Source organism: Salvelinus sp. IW2-2015, linkage group LG6.2, assembly GCF_002910315.2.
Source record: "Salvelinus sp. IW2-2015 linkage group LG6.2, ASM291031v2, whole genome shotgun sequence".
Lineage (NCBI taxonomy): Eukaryota > Metazoa > Chordata > Actinopteri > Salmoniformes > Salmonidae > Salvelinus > Salvelinus sp. IW2-2015.
This window is the reverse complement of record NC_036846.1, coordinates 24267636-24280587: the sequence shown is the minus strand read 5'-3', so window position 1 is coordinate 24280587 and position 12952 is coordinate 24267636. Positions and strand designations below refer to the sequence as shown.

Here is a 12952-nt window from a genome sequence, read left to right as displayed (position 1 = left end):
TAATGTTTATAATAACAATATAATATATTATAGAACAGGTTTGCGTAAGGTTGCAAAGCTACCGGTAATTTACCCAAGTTACCAGAATCTTCGGTAATTTGGGTAATTTAAGAGGTAATCTATGGCAATCTATGGCAACTTTGGTAATTTATACTTGCATAACTGTAAGAAAGTATTATTAATATATAGTACACATTTTTTTATATCTGTGTCCATATTGTCCAGTAGTTTCTAGTAGATAGACCAGATGGTTCAGGAGTTTCTAGTAGATAGACCAGATGGTTCAGGAGTTTCTAGTAGATAGACCAGATGGTTCAGAGTTTCTAATAGATGACCAGATGGTTCAGGAGTTTCTAATAGATAGACCAGATGGTTCAGGAGTTTCTAATAGATAGACCAGATGGTTCAGTGAGTTTCTAGTAGATAGACCAGATGGTTCAGGAGTTTCTTAGTAGATAGACCAGATGGTTCAGGAGTTTCTAATAGATAGACCAGAGGTTCAGAGTTTCTAGTAGATAGACCAGAGGTTCAGGAGTTTCTAATAGATAGACCAGATGGTTCAGGAGTTTCTAATAGATAGACCAGATGGTTCAGGAGTTTTCTAGTAGATAGACCAGATGGTTCAGGAGTTTCTAAGTAGATAGACCAGATGGTTCAGGAGTTTCTAAGTAGATAGACCAGATGGTTCAGGAGTTTCTAATAGATAGACCAGATGGTTCAGGAGTTTCTAATAGATAGACCAGATGGGTTCAGGAGTTTCTAATAGATAGACCAGATGGTTTCAGGAGTTTCTAATAGATAGACCAGATGGTTCAGGAGTTTCTAATGAGATAGACCAGATGGTTCAGGAGTTTCTAATAGATAGACCAGATGGTTCAGGAGTTTCTAGTAGATAGACCAGATGGTTCAGGAGTTTCTAGTAGATAGACCAGATGGTTCAGGAGTTTCTAGTAGATAGACCAGATGGTTCAGGAGTTTCTAGTAGATAGAAACCAGATGGTTCAGGAGTTTTCTAGTAGAGTAGACCAGATGCGTTCAGGAGTTTCTAGTAGATAGACCAGATGGTTCAGGAGTTTCTAGTAGATAGACCAGTGGTTCAGGAGTTTCTAGTAGATAGACCAGATGTTCAGGAGTTTCTAGTAGATAGACCAGATGGTTCAGGAGTTCTAGTAGATAGACCGGATGGTTCAGGAGTTTCTAGTAGATAGACAAGATGGTTCAAGAGAAAATAGCCTAATTCATGAACAAAGCATCTATTAACAATGGTTTATTTTCAATGAACTCTTTGCTCCTATTTACTGCCACCAACATTGACAACAGACATATTCACATAGAAGAGCAAAGTCTGTACAAGATAATATAAAGTATAATTTAATGCTGAATGGTTTTACTATATTTAAGATCATGTTTTGTCATTCTATTGTTTATTTAAAATCATCTTGTATATTTTTCATGCAATAAGGCCCCCCCATCAGTTATGATGTTATTCTGATGTGTACCCCCCCCATCAGTTATGACATCATCTTCTCCAACTGGCTACTGATGTATCTGAGTGACGAGGAGCTGACGTCACTAACAGAGAGGATGCTGGGATGGCTCCGCCCCGGAGGATACCTGTTCTTCAGGGAGTCCTGCAACTACCAATCAGGTACGAGCTCTAAAATCACCTGAATATCTATTGTGAGTKACTCTTCCAGTCTAGTGAATCCCTAGACTCTCCTGTAGAGCGGTTTTGATAGGTGGAAGCATCATGGTGATCTATCTACCCAGACACTCTTCTCATCCTGTCATCCTCTCATCCTTTATTACCTAACGTAACAGATCACTATTCAGTCCACTTTCACCTTCGTGGGTTACTTAAATTCACATCAGATAGTCTACTTCCATCTGTTGTGTAAGTAAGGGATAATCAATGAGAGGCWATGCGTTCTATGGTGAATAATGAATAACGTGACCCTTCCACGGAGTTGCATTATTTRCCAGAGAACGCATAGAGCCCCGAGTTCATTATCCTTTTTAATACCTTGGCTATCATTTAGCACATTTACTACTAGATATGTGTTCAACATCAACTGAAGTAGCTAGCTAGTTTACTAGATAGCTACAGTAGTTGCCGMGGTAAACTAGCAAGTCTGTTTGTTTGGTTATCTAAGAAAAAACATCAGTTCTAGCTTGCCATTAGGAAAATGTTTTCAATTCGTCTTTTGCTTTCAAAAGCAGCTCAAACATAGAACGTGTAAGAATGATCTATAGCCATTGACTTCTACCGTGCTGATATACTGTAGGAAAATAGGAAAATAATGCATGCTCTAGAATGCCCTTCAAGCCAATCAGAAACAAGTATTCAACAATGCCATGGTATAAAAACGGTATAATCATGGTCTGATTGTAAACATTTACATTAATGCTGCCATAAAACGCTATACTGCCAAGGCAATCAGTGTCAATCACTGTTTCTCTCTCTCTCTGTCCAGGTGACTGTAAGATGAACTTTAACCCTACACACTACATCTCTCTGTCTCTCTCTGTCTCTCTCTGTCTCTCTGTCTCTCTGTCTCTGTCTCTCTCTCTGTCTCTCTGTCTCTCTGTCGCTCTCTCTCTCTCTCTGTCTCTGTCTGTCCAGGTGACTGTAAGAGAAGATTTAACCCCACACACACTACAGATCTGTCTCTCTCTCTCTGTCCAGGTGACATTAAGAGGACATTTAACCCCACACACTACAGATCGTCGGCCCACTACAGTCACCTGATGACAACAACACTGCGGGAGGAGTCAGCGGGGGCGGAGAAGCAGGTGTTTGGCTTTGACATCGTGCTCAATAAAACTGTGCAGACATACATCAAGGTAGGTTGTTGCTTAATTGCACTACTGATTGTGTTATATCGTCATATAATATGTGATGAATTCCATCATATAATGGTCCACTGTCAAGGCTCTTTGCTGTGTGGTGGTGTCGTGTCGGTGTGGTGGGGGGGCGATGCAGGGGGGAGGGCCATGGCAATCTTTACGTCTCCCTAATCTTCCTGTCCTCACTCCCCTCTTCAGATGAAGAAAAACCAAGAACCAGATTGTTTGTTGGTAGCTAGCTGGACTGAAGGTAGGGTTCGGGACACCGCCTGTCAAGAGGCTTCAGAACCTTTCCAGCAAGTTTATTCTGGACAACTCAGCAGTACCACACGCAAAGGCCATCCTACGATACGAGAAAGATGTTTGGGGCAGAGATACGTCAGCACTGGGGAACCCAGCACTACCAAGGTGGGTTTGAGGTTTGGCAGTCCTGGAACAACAAACACATTACATGCAGGCGCACACTCGTGCCCACATACAAACACACTCACCAACAATGCACACACACCGCTCGTGCACAGATATCAAACACACTCACACATGCACACACATACACACGCCGCCAACATAGCTTTGTGACATCAAGACCCAGAGCAGAAAGGTTGTTGTATTTCTATGGACAGATGGCCATAGGAACCACGACAGAGTTGACAAAAAAATGACTGAAACATGGAACAGGACAACACACAGGAGAGGTTGTGGTAGATGTACTGTTTAGACTGGGTTACACAGACTGCCACAGTACTGTGCTCTTTTGGCTTTCTCTAATAATACCATAATATACCAAACATGTGTTGTGTGTAGTTATGTATTGGAAATGGAACTTGAACACGTTTCTGTTTTTTTGTTTTAATTACTTGGTGGTAAACAAAAGGAAGTTTTGTGGGAGCTGCTGAACTTGAAAGCCTGGATGAAGGTGCTGGATGTGGGGTAGTGGCAATCAATGGATGGCGGAAACTTCTACATGGCAAAGGTCAACCCAAGTGTCATTAGTAAATTAGGAAGTTCTCTGAATACACTGTTGGAAATGGTTCCAGTCCACTCGTTTATGTACATTCACGTTACACACAGGCACAGCTCAGGAATGTGTTTAGGTCATACTATGCAATTGATGACGATGATGTTCTGCAGGCCTTTCGGCGTGGAGGTCGCTGGGTCTGAACCTGTCAGCCAACATGGTGGATATCGCCATAGAAGAGGCCATGGAGGAGAACCTTCCATCGGTGAGTCTGATTGAGGTCGTTCGAGTGAAATGAGGTCATCGTTGCTAGCTGTCTCTAGGACTTGGATCTGTTTGATGGTGGGAACAACAGGTGGTTCCTTTCCTTTGTTATTTATGTGTGTTTCCCTTACAAGATGAGAAACATACTAGGTTTAGAGTTACTAGGTTATAGCAACTGAAATTACATACTACAGGTTAGAGTTAACCTAGGTCAACAATGAGAATACACTAGGTAGAGTACTAGGTTCACCCAATGAGAAACATACTAGGGTTTAGAGTTACTAGGTTCTAACAATGAAAGATACACTACTAGGTTACGAGGATTACTAGGATTTACAATGAGATACATACTAGGTTAGAGTTACTAGGTTAACAATGAGAAACATACTAGGCTTTTAGGTTACTGAGTACAATGAGAAAATACATTACTAGGTTAAGAAGGAGCATTAACTAGGTTTATACAATGAGATACATCTAGGTTAGAGTTACATAGGTCAACAATGAGAAACATACTAGTTTAGAGTTACTAGGTTTACAATGAAAAGAAACATATGCTAAGGTTAGAGTTAACTAGGTTTTAAAATGAGAAACATACCTAGGTTAGAGTTACTAGGTTTTAGCAATGAGAAACATACTAGGTTTGAGTTACTAGGTCTACACAATGAGAAACATATCTAGGTTAGAGTTATCTAGGTTTACAATGAGAAACATACTAGGTTAGAGTTACTAGGTTACAATGAAGAAACATATCTAGGTTAATGAGACGTTAATCTAGTTCTACAATGAGAAACATTTACTAGGTTAGAGTTACTAGGTTACAATGAGAAAACATAACTAGGATTAGAAAAGTTAACTTAGGTCTACAATGAGAAACATCACTAGGTTAGGTTACTAGGTCTAAATCTAATGAGAAACATACTAGGTAGAAGTTACTAGTTTACAATGAGAAACATACTAGGTTAGAGTTACTAGGTTATACAATGAGAAACATACTAGGTTAGAGTTACTAGGTCTACAATGAGAAACTACTAGTACTAGGTTACAAGACAACGTTATTACTAGTTTAACAATGAGAATACATTACTAGGTTAGAGTTACTAGGTTACAAATGAAGAAACATACTAGGTTAGAGTTACAACTAGGTTTACAATGAAGAAACCAATACCTAGGTTTAGAGTTACTAGGTTCACAATGAGAAACATACTAGGTTAGAGTTACTGAGGATTTACAAATGAGAAACCATACTAGGTTTAGTAAGTTAACTAGGTTTACAATGAGAAACATACATAGGTTTAGAGTTACTAGAGGTCAACAATGAGAAACATACTAGGTTAGAGTTACTAGGTTTACAATGAGAAACATACTAGGTTTAGAGTACTAGGTTACAATGAAAGAAACATACTAGGTTAGAGTTACTAAGGTTACAATGAGAAACATACTAGGTTAGAGTTACTAGTTTACAATGAGAAACATACTAGGTTAGAGTTCCAGGCTAAATGAGATAATACTAGTGATCTAGGTTTACAATGAGAAACATACTAGGTAGAGTTACTAGGTTTACAATGAGAAACATACTAGATTAAGTTACTAGGTTTACAATGAGAAACATACTAGGTTAGAGTTACTCAGGTTACAATGAGAACATACTAGGTTAGAGTTACTAGGTTTACAATGAGAAACATACTAGGTTAGAGTTACTAGGTCTTAACACAATGAGAAACATACTAGGTTAGAGTTACCTTAAGAGTCAACAATGGGAAGAAACATACTAGGTTAGAAGTTACTAGGTTTACAATGGAGAAACATACTAGTTTAGAGTTACTAGGTCAACAAATGAGAAACATACTAGGTTAGAGTTACTTGGGTTTAACAATGAGAAAACATACTGAGGTTAGAGTGTCACTGAGGTGTTACAATGAGATAGCATACTAGTAAAGTTACTAGTTTTACAATCAGGTATTGAACAACTGAGTCTAGAACACTAACTAGGTACACTGAGAAATAATAGTTACTAGGTTTACAAATGAGAAACATACTAGGTTAGATTACTAGGTTACAATGAGAACATACATAGGTTAGAGTACTAGGTCAACAATGAGAAACATACTAGGTTAGATTACTAGGTTCTACAATGAGAACTACTAGGTTAGAGTTACTAGGTTTACAATGAGAAACATACTAAGGTTAGAGTTACTAAAACAATGACAGAACACAATACTAGGTTAGAGTTACTAGGTTTTACAATGAGATAACACACTAGGTTAGAGTTACCTGAGGTTTACAATGAGAAACATACTAGGTTAGAGTTACTAGGTCAACAATGAGAAACATACTAGGTTAGTTACTAGGTCTACAATGAGAAACATACTAGGTTAGAGTTACTAGGGAGTGAAGTTCAAGCTGTCTTTTTTATTTATATGGTTCAATTGTTTTGAAAATGATACGTTCTACATGTCTTTTAATACTAGATAGATCAAGGTCATGTTAATTGAATTGCAATTAGATGTAGAAGTGTTTTAGTGACAGGTATTACATGCCATTTCCTGCAGGTCCATTTCGAGGTGGCTGACGCCACTAAGAGAGAGTTCCCAGAAGGGTCGTTTGATGTGGTSTACAGTCGAGACACCATCCTGCACATCGACGACAAATTGGCACTGTTCAAACGCTTCCACGTGAGTGTGTGTGTACACACACACATACACAACCGCACAACCACACACACCTTAACATCAATTCCAGACTATGTTATATTTTGCTGGCTGTTTTTACCATCCAAAACGCTGTGTATCTTCATCTTCAGTCGTGGCTGAAGCCCGGTGGCCAGGTCCTGATCACTGACTACTGCTGTGGAGAGAAGCCCTGGACTCCTCAGTTCCAGGACTATGTCAAACAGAGAGGTTACATTCTCTACACCCCACCACAGTACGGCAAGGTAGGCCTAATCATAAACCTGATAATACCCTGATAATATCACCCTGACCTGACTTTTACCACACTTGTTATAATATCTTAGAATTAGCCTATGTAGCTCCGTATACTGTGACTGTCTGTCTGCAGTTCCTACAGCAGGCAGGTTTCTCTAACGTACGTGCCGAGGACAGGACAGCCCAGTTCACGCAGGTGATCCAGACAGAGCTGGAGAGAGCAGCGGCCATGAAAGACGAGTTCATTAAGGTAGACCATGTACTCTCTNACAGGACAGCCCAGTTCACGCAGGTGATCCAGACAGAGCTGGAGAGAGCAGCGGCCATGAAAGACGAGTTCATTAAGGTAGACCATGTACTCTCTGTCTCTGTCTCTGTCTCTGTATCTCTCTCTCTCTCTGTCTCTGTATCTCTCTCTCTCTCTGTCTGTCTCTCTGTCTCTGTCTCTCTCTCTCTCTCTCTCTCTGTATCTCTCTCTCTGTCTGTCTGTCTCACACACACACCACAGTAATAGTGGTGATCACCAGGACCTAAAATGAACACCCGCCACCTGCCAAATGCAGGTATATTTTGGCATTGGTGGGTAAGATGTCTACTTCACCAGCCACATTGATGGTCAGGGCTCCACTGTACAAGCACTTCACTCGCATTTGTGAATAAAAATAGTAAAGTATGATCACATTTATAGCAAAATAAATGCTGCATTAGAAGTTTTCAAAGTATTTCTGCCGTGTTGTTTCTTAGCTGGTAAATGAATCGCACAAAGTCAAAGAACTAGGAATCCTATAGGCTATCCCACCTGGTGCTGCAACACTGCTTGGATGGAGACTGGGCGCATGTGAAGAGCTGAGTGAAAGATTTGTTTTTAGAATCTCTGTGCTGTGTTATTGACTGTTTACTCCATGTGTAACTCTGTGTTGTTGTTTGTGTCGCACTGCTTTGCTTTATCTTGGCCAGGTCGCAGTTGTAAATGAGAACTTGTTCTCAACTAGCCTATCTGGTTAAATAAAGGTGAATTTACAACATTTTTTTTAAAGAGCACAGGCATAAAAGTTGATCAAATTTTTTTCAAACTTAAGTCTACTGAAGTGAGACTTTGTCCTTGTGTTTCTTGGCTATTTACATTGTTTGTTCACAAGCTAAGTTGTTTATCAATGTTTGAGTTTCAACTGCTAGGGAAGAGAAGCCAACGCTTCTCATTGGTCAGACTCAGTCTCACAGGCACAAACATGACTCGAGTCGCGTTACCACAGTAACCTCCCGCAGGTGAACATTTGTCTTGTGATATTTTGGTTAAAAAGACTCGGGTCACAGAAAATGAAATTAAACAATATGCCACATTACTTCTTACTGGTAATACATGTATTGTTTTAAAAACATTACAAAACATGCTCATCCATTTTTTTTTTGTGTTTTGTTGGTGTAATTTTTATTTTAAAAATACATGTTTTGGCTGGTAAAAAATCTGAGTGGCTGGTAGATTTGTAGATCTACCTGCAACAGTGTCTGGTGGACCAAAACAGTAAATTTTATGCCCTGGTGATCACAATGTTGATACTTTGTTAGACTGTTAAACCCATGTTATCCTGTATCTTGGGTCTTTTCCTAGGAGTTCTCAGAGGAAGACTACCTGGCCATTGTCAACGGCTGGAGTGACAAACTAAAACGCTGCAACACTGGGGACCAACGCTGGGGCCTATTCCACGCAACAAGGAACTGAGGAGAAAAGATAGGAAAATATCCCTTCAGGCTCGTCCTGTCTCGTCATCTCTCCTCTCTCTGTCCAGGTGACTGTAAGAGGACATTTAAACCCCACACACACTACAGATCTGTCTCTCTCTCTCTCTCTCTTCCAGGTGACATAAGGAGACATTACCCCCACACACTACAGATCGTCGGCCCACTACAGTCACCTGATGACAACAACACTGCGGAGAGTCAGAGACGAGAAGCAGGTGTTTGGCCTTTACATCGTGCTCAATAAAACTGTGCAGACATACATCAAGTAGGCTGCTTATTACTACTGATTGTGTTATATCTAATATAATGGTGTAAATTATCAATTAATGCCACTGTCAGGCTCTTTGCCTGTGTGTGTGTGTGTGTTTGTGGGGGGGGACGCGGCATCTTACTCTCCCTATATCTTCCTGTCTCACTCCCCTCTTCAGATGAAGAAAACCAGAACCAGATGTGTTGGCTGCTGGAAGAAGGTGGTCGGACCACGCCTGTCAAGAGGGCTTTAGACCTTCCAGCGTTTCTGGACAACCAGCAGTACACACGCCCCAAAGCATCCTACGATACGAAGAAATTTTGGCAGTACGTCAGCACAACTGGGGGACCCCAAGCAAGACTACCAAGTGGTTTGAGTGTGCATCCTGTACACACACCACACACACGCGCGCCACAGCGTCCCCATGCATACAAACACACTCACACATGCACAACACACACGGCTCGTGCAACAGATACAAACACACTCACACAATGCAACATACATACACACGCCGCCAAACATAGCTTTGTGACATCAAACCCAGAGCAGAAAGGTTGGTGTTTTTCTACTGACAGCACTGGACATAGAACCACGACAGAGTTGACAAAAAATGACTGAAACATGACGGAACAAACACACAGCGACGAGGTTGTCTGTATACTGTTTAGACTGGTACACAGACTGCTGAAACATGAAAGGACAAGACAAGGAGAGGTGTGTAGTTACTGTTTTAGACTGGGTTACACAGGACTGCTGAACATGAAAAGACAAGACAAGGAAGTTGTTTAGTACTGTTTAGACTGCGTTTACACAGACTGCCACAGTACTGTGCTCTTACCTTCTCTATATAAAATACCAAACGTTGTGTATTTATTGAATGGACTTACACTTTCTGTGTTATTTTTATTACTTTGGGGGTAAAAAATAAAGGAGTTTGTGGAGCTGCTAAACGTGAAGCCTGCCGGGATGAATGTGCTGGATGTGGTGCATCCCGGGTGGCGGAAACTTTACATGGCAAAGTCAACCCAATGCATTAGTTATACAGGAAATTCTGATAACTTTGGAAATGGCCAGGTCCACTTTATGTTACATTCACGTTACACACGAGCAGGATGTGGTTGGTAGGTCATATATGCCAATGATGACGATGATGTTCTCAGGCCTTCGGCCGTGGAGGTGCTGGTTCTGATCCTTCAGACCAACATGGTGGATATCCCATAGGAGAGGCCATGAGAAACCTTCCATCGGTGAGTCTGATGTCGCTCGATGAATAAGTCATGTTGCTGACCTGTCCATCTGGACTTGATACTGTTGATGGTGGAACAACAGTTGGTCCTGCCTGTTATTATTGTGTTTCCCTACAATGGAAACATCTAGTTAGAGTTACTAGTGTTTACAATTGAGAAACATACTAGGTAGAGTTACATAGGTTCACAATGAGAAACATACTAGGTTAGAGTTACTAGGTTACAATGAGAAACAACTAAGGTTAGAGTTACTAGGTCTACAATGAGAAACATACTAGTTAGAGTTACTAGGTTTACAATGAAAACATACTAGGTTAGAGTTCTAGGTTCTACAATGAGAAACCATACTAGGTTAGAGTTACTAGTGTTACAATGAGAAACATACTAGGTTAGAGTTACTAGGTCTACAATGAAGAAACATACTAGGTTAGAAGTTACTAGGTTTACAATGAGAAACATTACTAGGTTAGAGTTACTAGGTTTACAATGAGAAACATACTAGGTTAGAGTTACTAGTTTACAATGAGAAACAACTAGGTTAAGTTCTAGTACAATGAGAAACATACTCAGGTTAGAGTTACTAGGTTACAATGAGAAACATACAGGTAGATTACTAGGTCTACAATGAGAACATACTAGGTGTGTTACAGGTTTACAATGAGAAACATACTAGGTTAGAGTTACTAGTTTACACATGAGAAACATACTAGGTTAGAGTTACTAGCGTTACAATGAGAAACACACTAGTTAAATACTAGTTACAAGAGAAACAACTATTAGAGTTACTAGTTTACAATGAGAAACATACTAGGTTAGAGTTACTAGGTTTTACAATGAGAACATACTAGTTAGATTACTGAGGTTTACAATGAGAAACATACTAGGTTAGAGACTAGGTTTACCTCAATGAGAAACATACTAGGTTAGAGTTACTAGGTTTACAATGAGAAACATACTAGGTTAGAGTTACTATTACAATGAGAAACATACTAGGTTAGAGTTACTAGTTCAATGAGAAAACATACTAGGTTAGAGTTACTAGTTTACAATGAGAAACATACCCAGGTTAGAGTTACTAGTTTACAATGAGATAACAACTAGGTTTAAGTTACTTAGGTTAACAATGAGAAAACATACTAGGTTAGTTACTAGGTTTACAATGAGAAACATACTAGGTTAGAGTTACTAGGGAGTGAAGTTTCAAGCTGTCTTTTTTATTTATATGGTTCCATTGTTTTGAAAATGATACGTTCTACATGTCTTTAATACTAGATAGATCAAGTCATGTTAATTGAATTGCAATTAAGTTAGAATTTTAGTGACAGGTATTACATGCCATTTCCTGCAGGTCCATTTCGAGGTGGCTGACGCCACTAAGAGAGAGTTCCCAGAAGGGCGTTTTGTTGGTCGTACAGTCGAGACACCATCCTGCACATCGACGACAAATTGGCACTGTTCAAACGCTTTCCACGTGATGTTGTGTGTAACACACACATACACAACCACACAAACCACACACACCTTAACATCAATTCCAGACTATGTATTATATTTGCTGGCTGTTTTTACCATCCAAAAACGCTGGTATCTTCATCTTCAGTCGTTGGCTGAAGCCCAGGTGGCCAGGTCCTATTCACTGGACTACTGCTGTGGAGAGAAGCCCTGGACTCCTCAGTTCCAGGACTATGTCAAACAGAGAGGTTACATTCTCTACACCCCACCACAGTACGGCAAGTAGGCCTAATCATAAACCTGATAATACCCTGATAATATCACCCTGACCTGACTTTTACCACACTTTTATAATATCTTAGAATTAGCCTATGTAGCTCCGTAGACTGTGACTGTCTGTCTGCAGTTCCTACAGCAGGCAGGTTTCTCTAACGTACGTGCCGAGGACAGACAGCCCAGTTCACGCAGGTGATATCCAACTAGACTGCGAGAGAGCAGCGCATGAAAGACGAGTTCCATTTAAGTTTAGACCATGATCACTCCTCTCTCTCCTCTCTCTCTCCTCTCCTCTCTCTCTCTGTCTCTCTGTCCTCTCCTCTACTCTCCTGCTCGTCTCTGCTCTATCTCCCATTCTTTCTTCTTTTCTCTGTCATACTGTCTCTCTTCTCTACATTGTTTTGTTACAAGCTACTAAGTTTTGGTTTCATCATGGTTTGAGACGATCTTTTCAAACTGATGGTAAAGAGAGAAGGCCAAACACGCTACCCCCGGTTCTTCTTCATGGGTCACCATCAGTCCTCACAGCGCACAAACATGACTCGATCGCTGTACCACAGAGTACCTCCCGCCAGGGTAAAACATTAATGTCTATTGATGATTTTCGTTGTTTTTAAAAAACTCAGTCACAAAAAATTGAATTAAACAATTCCAACGTTACTTACTTTACTGCGAAACATGGTAATTGTTTTAAAAACATTACAAAACATGCTCATCCTTTTTTTTTTTTTTTTTCGTTAGTGTAATTTTATTTAAAAAATAAATGTTTGCTGGGTTAAAAAATTCTGAGTGGCTGGTTGGGATAATTTTAATCTACCTCGCAAACAGTCTGTCTGTGGATACCAAAACAGTAAATTTTTATGCCCTGGTATCACACATGTCGATTACTTCTGTTTGGCTGTTTACCCCATGTTATTCCTGTACTTGTTTGGTCTTTTCCTAGGAGTTCTCAGAGGAAAGACTCACCTGGCCATTGTCAACGCCTGGAGCC

At 40.2% G+C, this 12952-nt stretch overlaps 1 protein-coding gene across 1 annotated transcript in view; it reads left to right on the top strand.

The window, feature by feature from the left end:
• Window positions 1–8742, top strand: part of LOC111965593 (uncharacterized) — a 17053-nt gene extending 8311 nt beyond the window's left edge. Inside the window, exons 4-12 of the mRNA XM_070444169.1 lie at window positions 1512–1648; window positions 2687–2844; window positions 3046–3255; window positions 3471–3501; window positions 3979–4070; window positions 6619–6741; window positions 6870–7001; window positions 7127–7243; window positions 8603–8742. Coding sequence (XP_070300270.1) covers window positions 1512–1648; window positions 2687–2844; window positions 3046–3255; window positions 3471–3501; window positions 3979–4070; window positions 6619–6741; window positions 6870–7001; window positions 7127–7243; window positions 8603–8713 — 1111 coding nt within the window. The 3' untranslated portion in view covers window positions 8714–8742. The remainder of the gene's footprint in view (window positions 1–1511; window positions 1649–2686; window positions 2845–3045; window positions 3256–3470; window positions 3502–3978; window positions 4071–6618; window positions 6742–6869; window positions 7002–7126; window positions 7244–8602) is intronic.
• Window positions 8743–12952: the final 4210 nt, after the last annotated feature.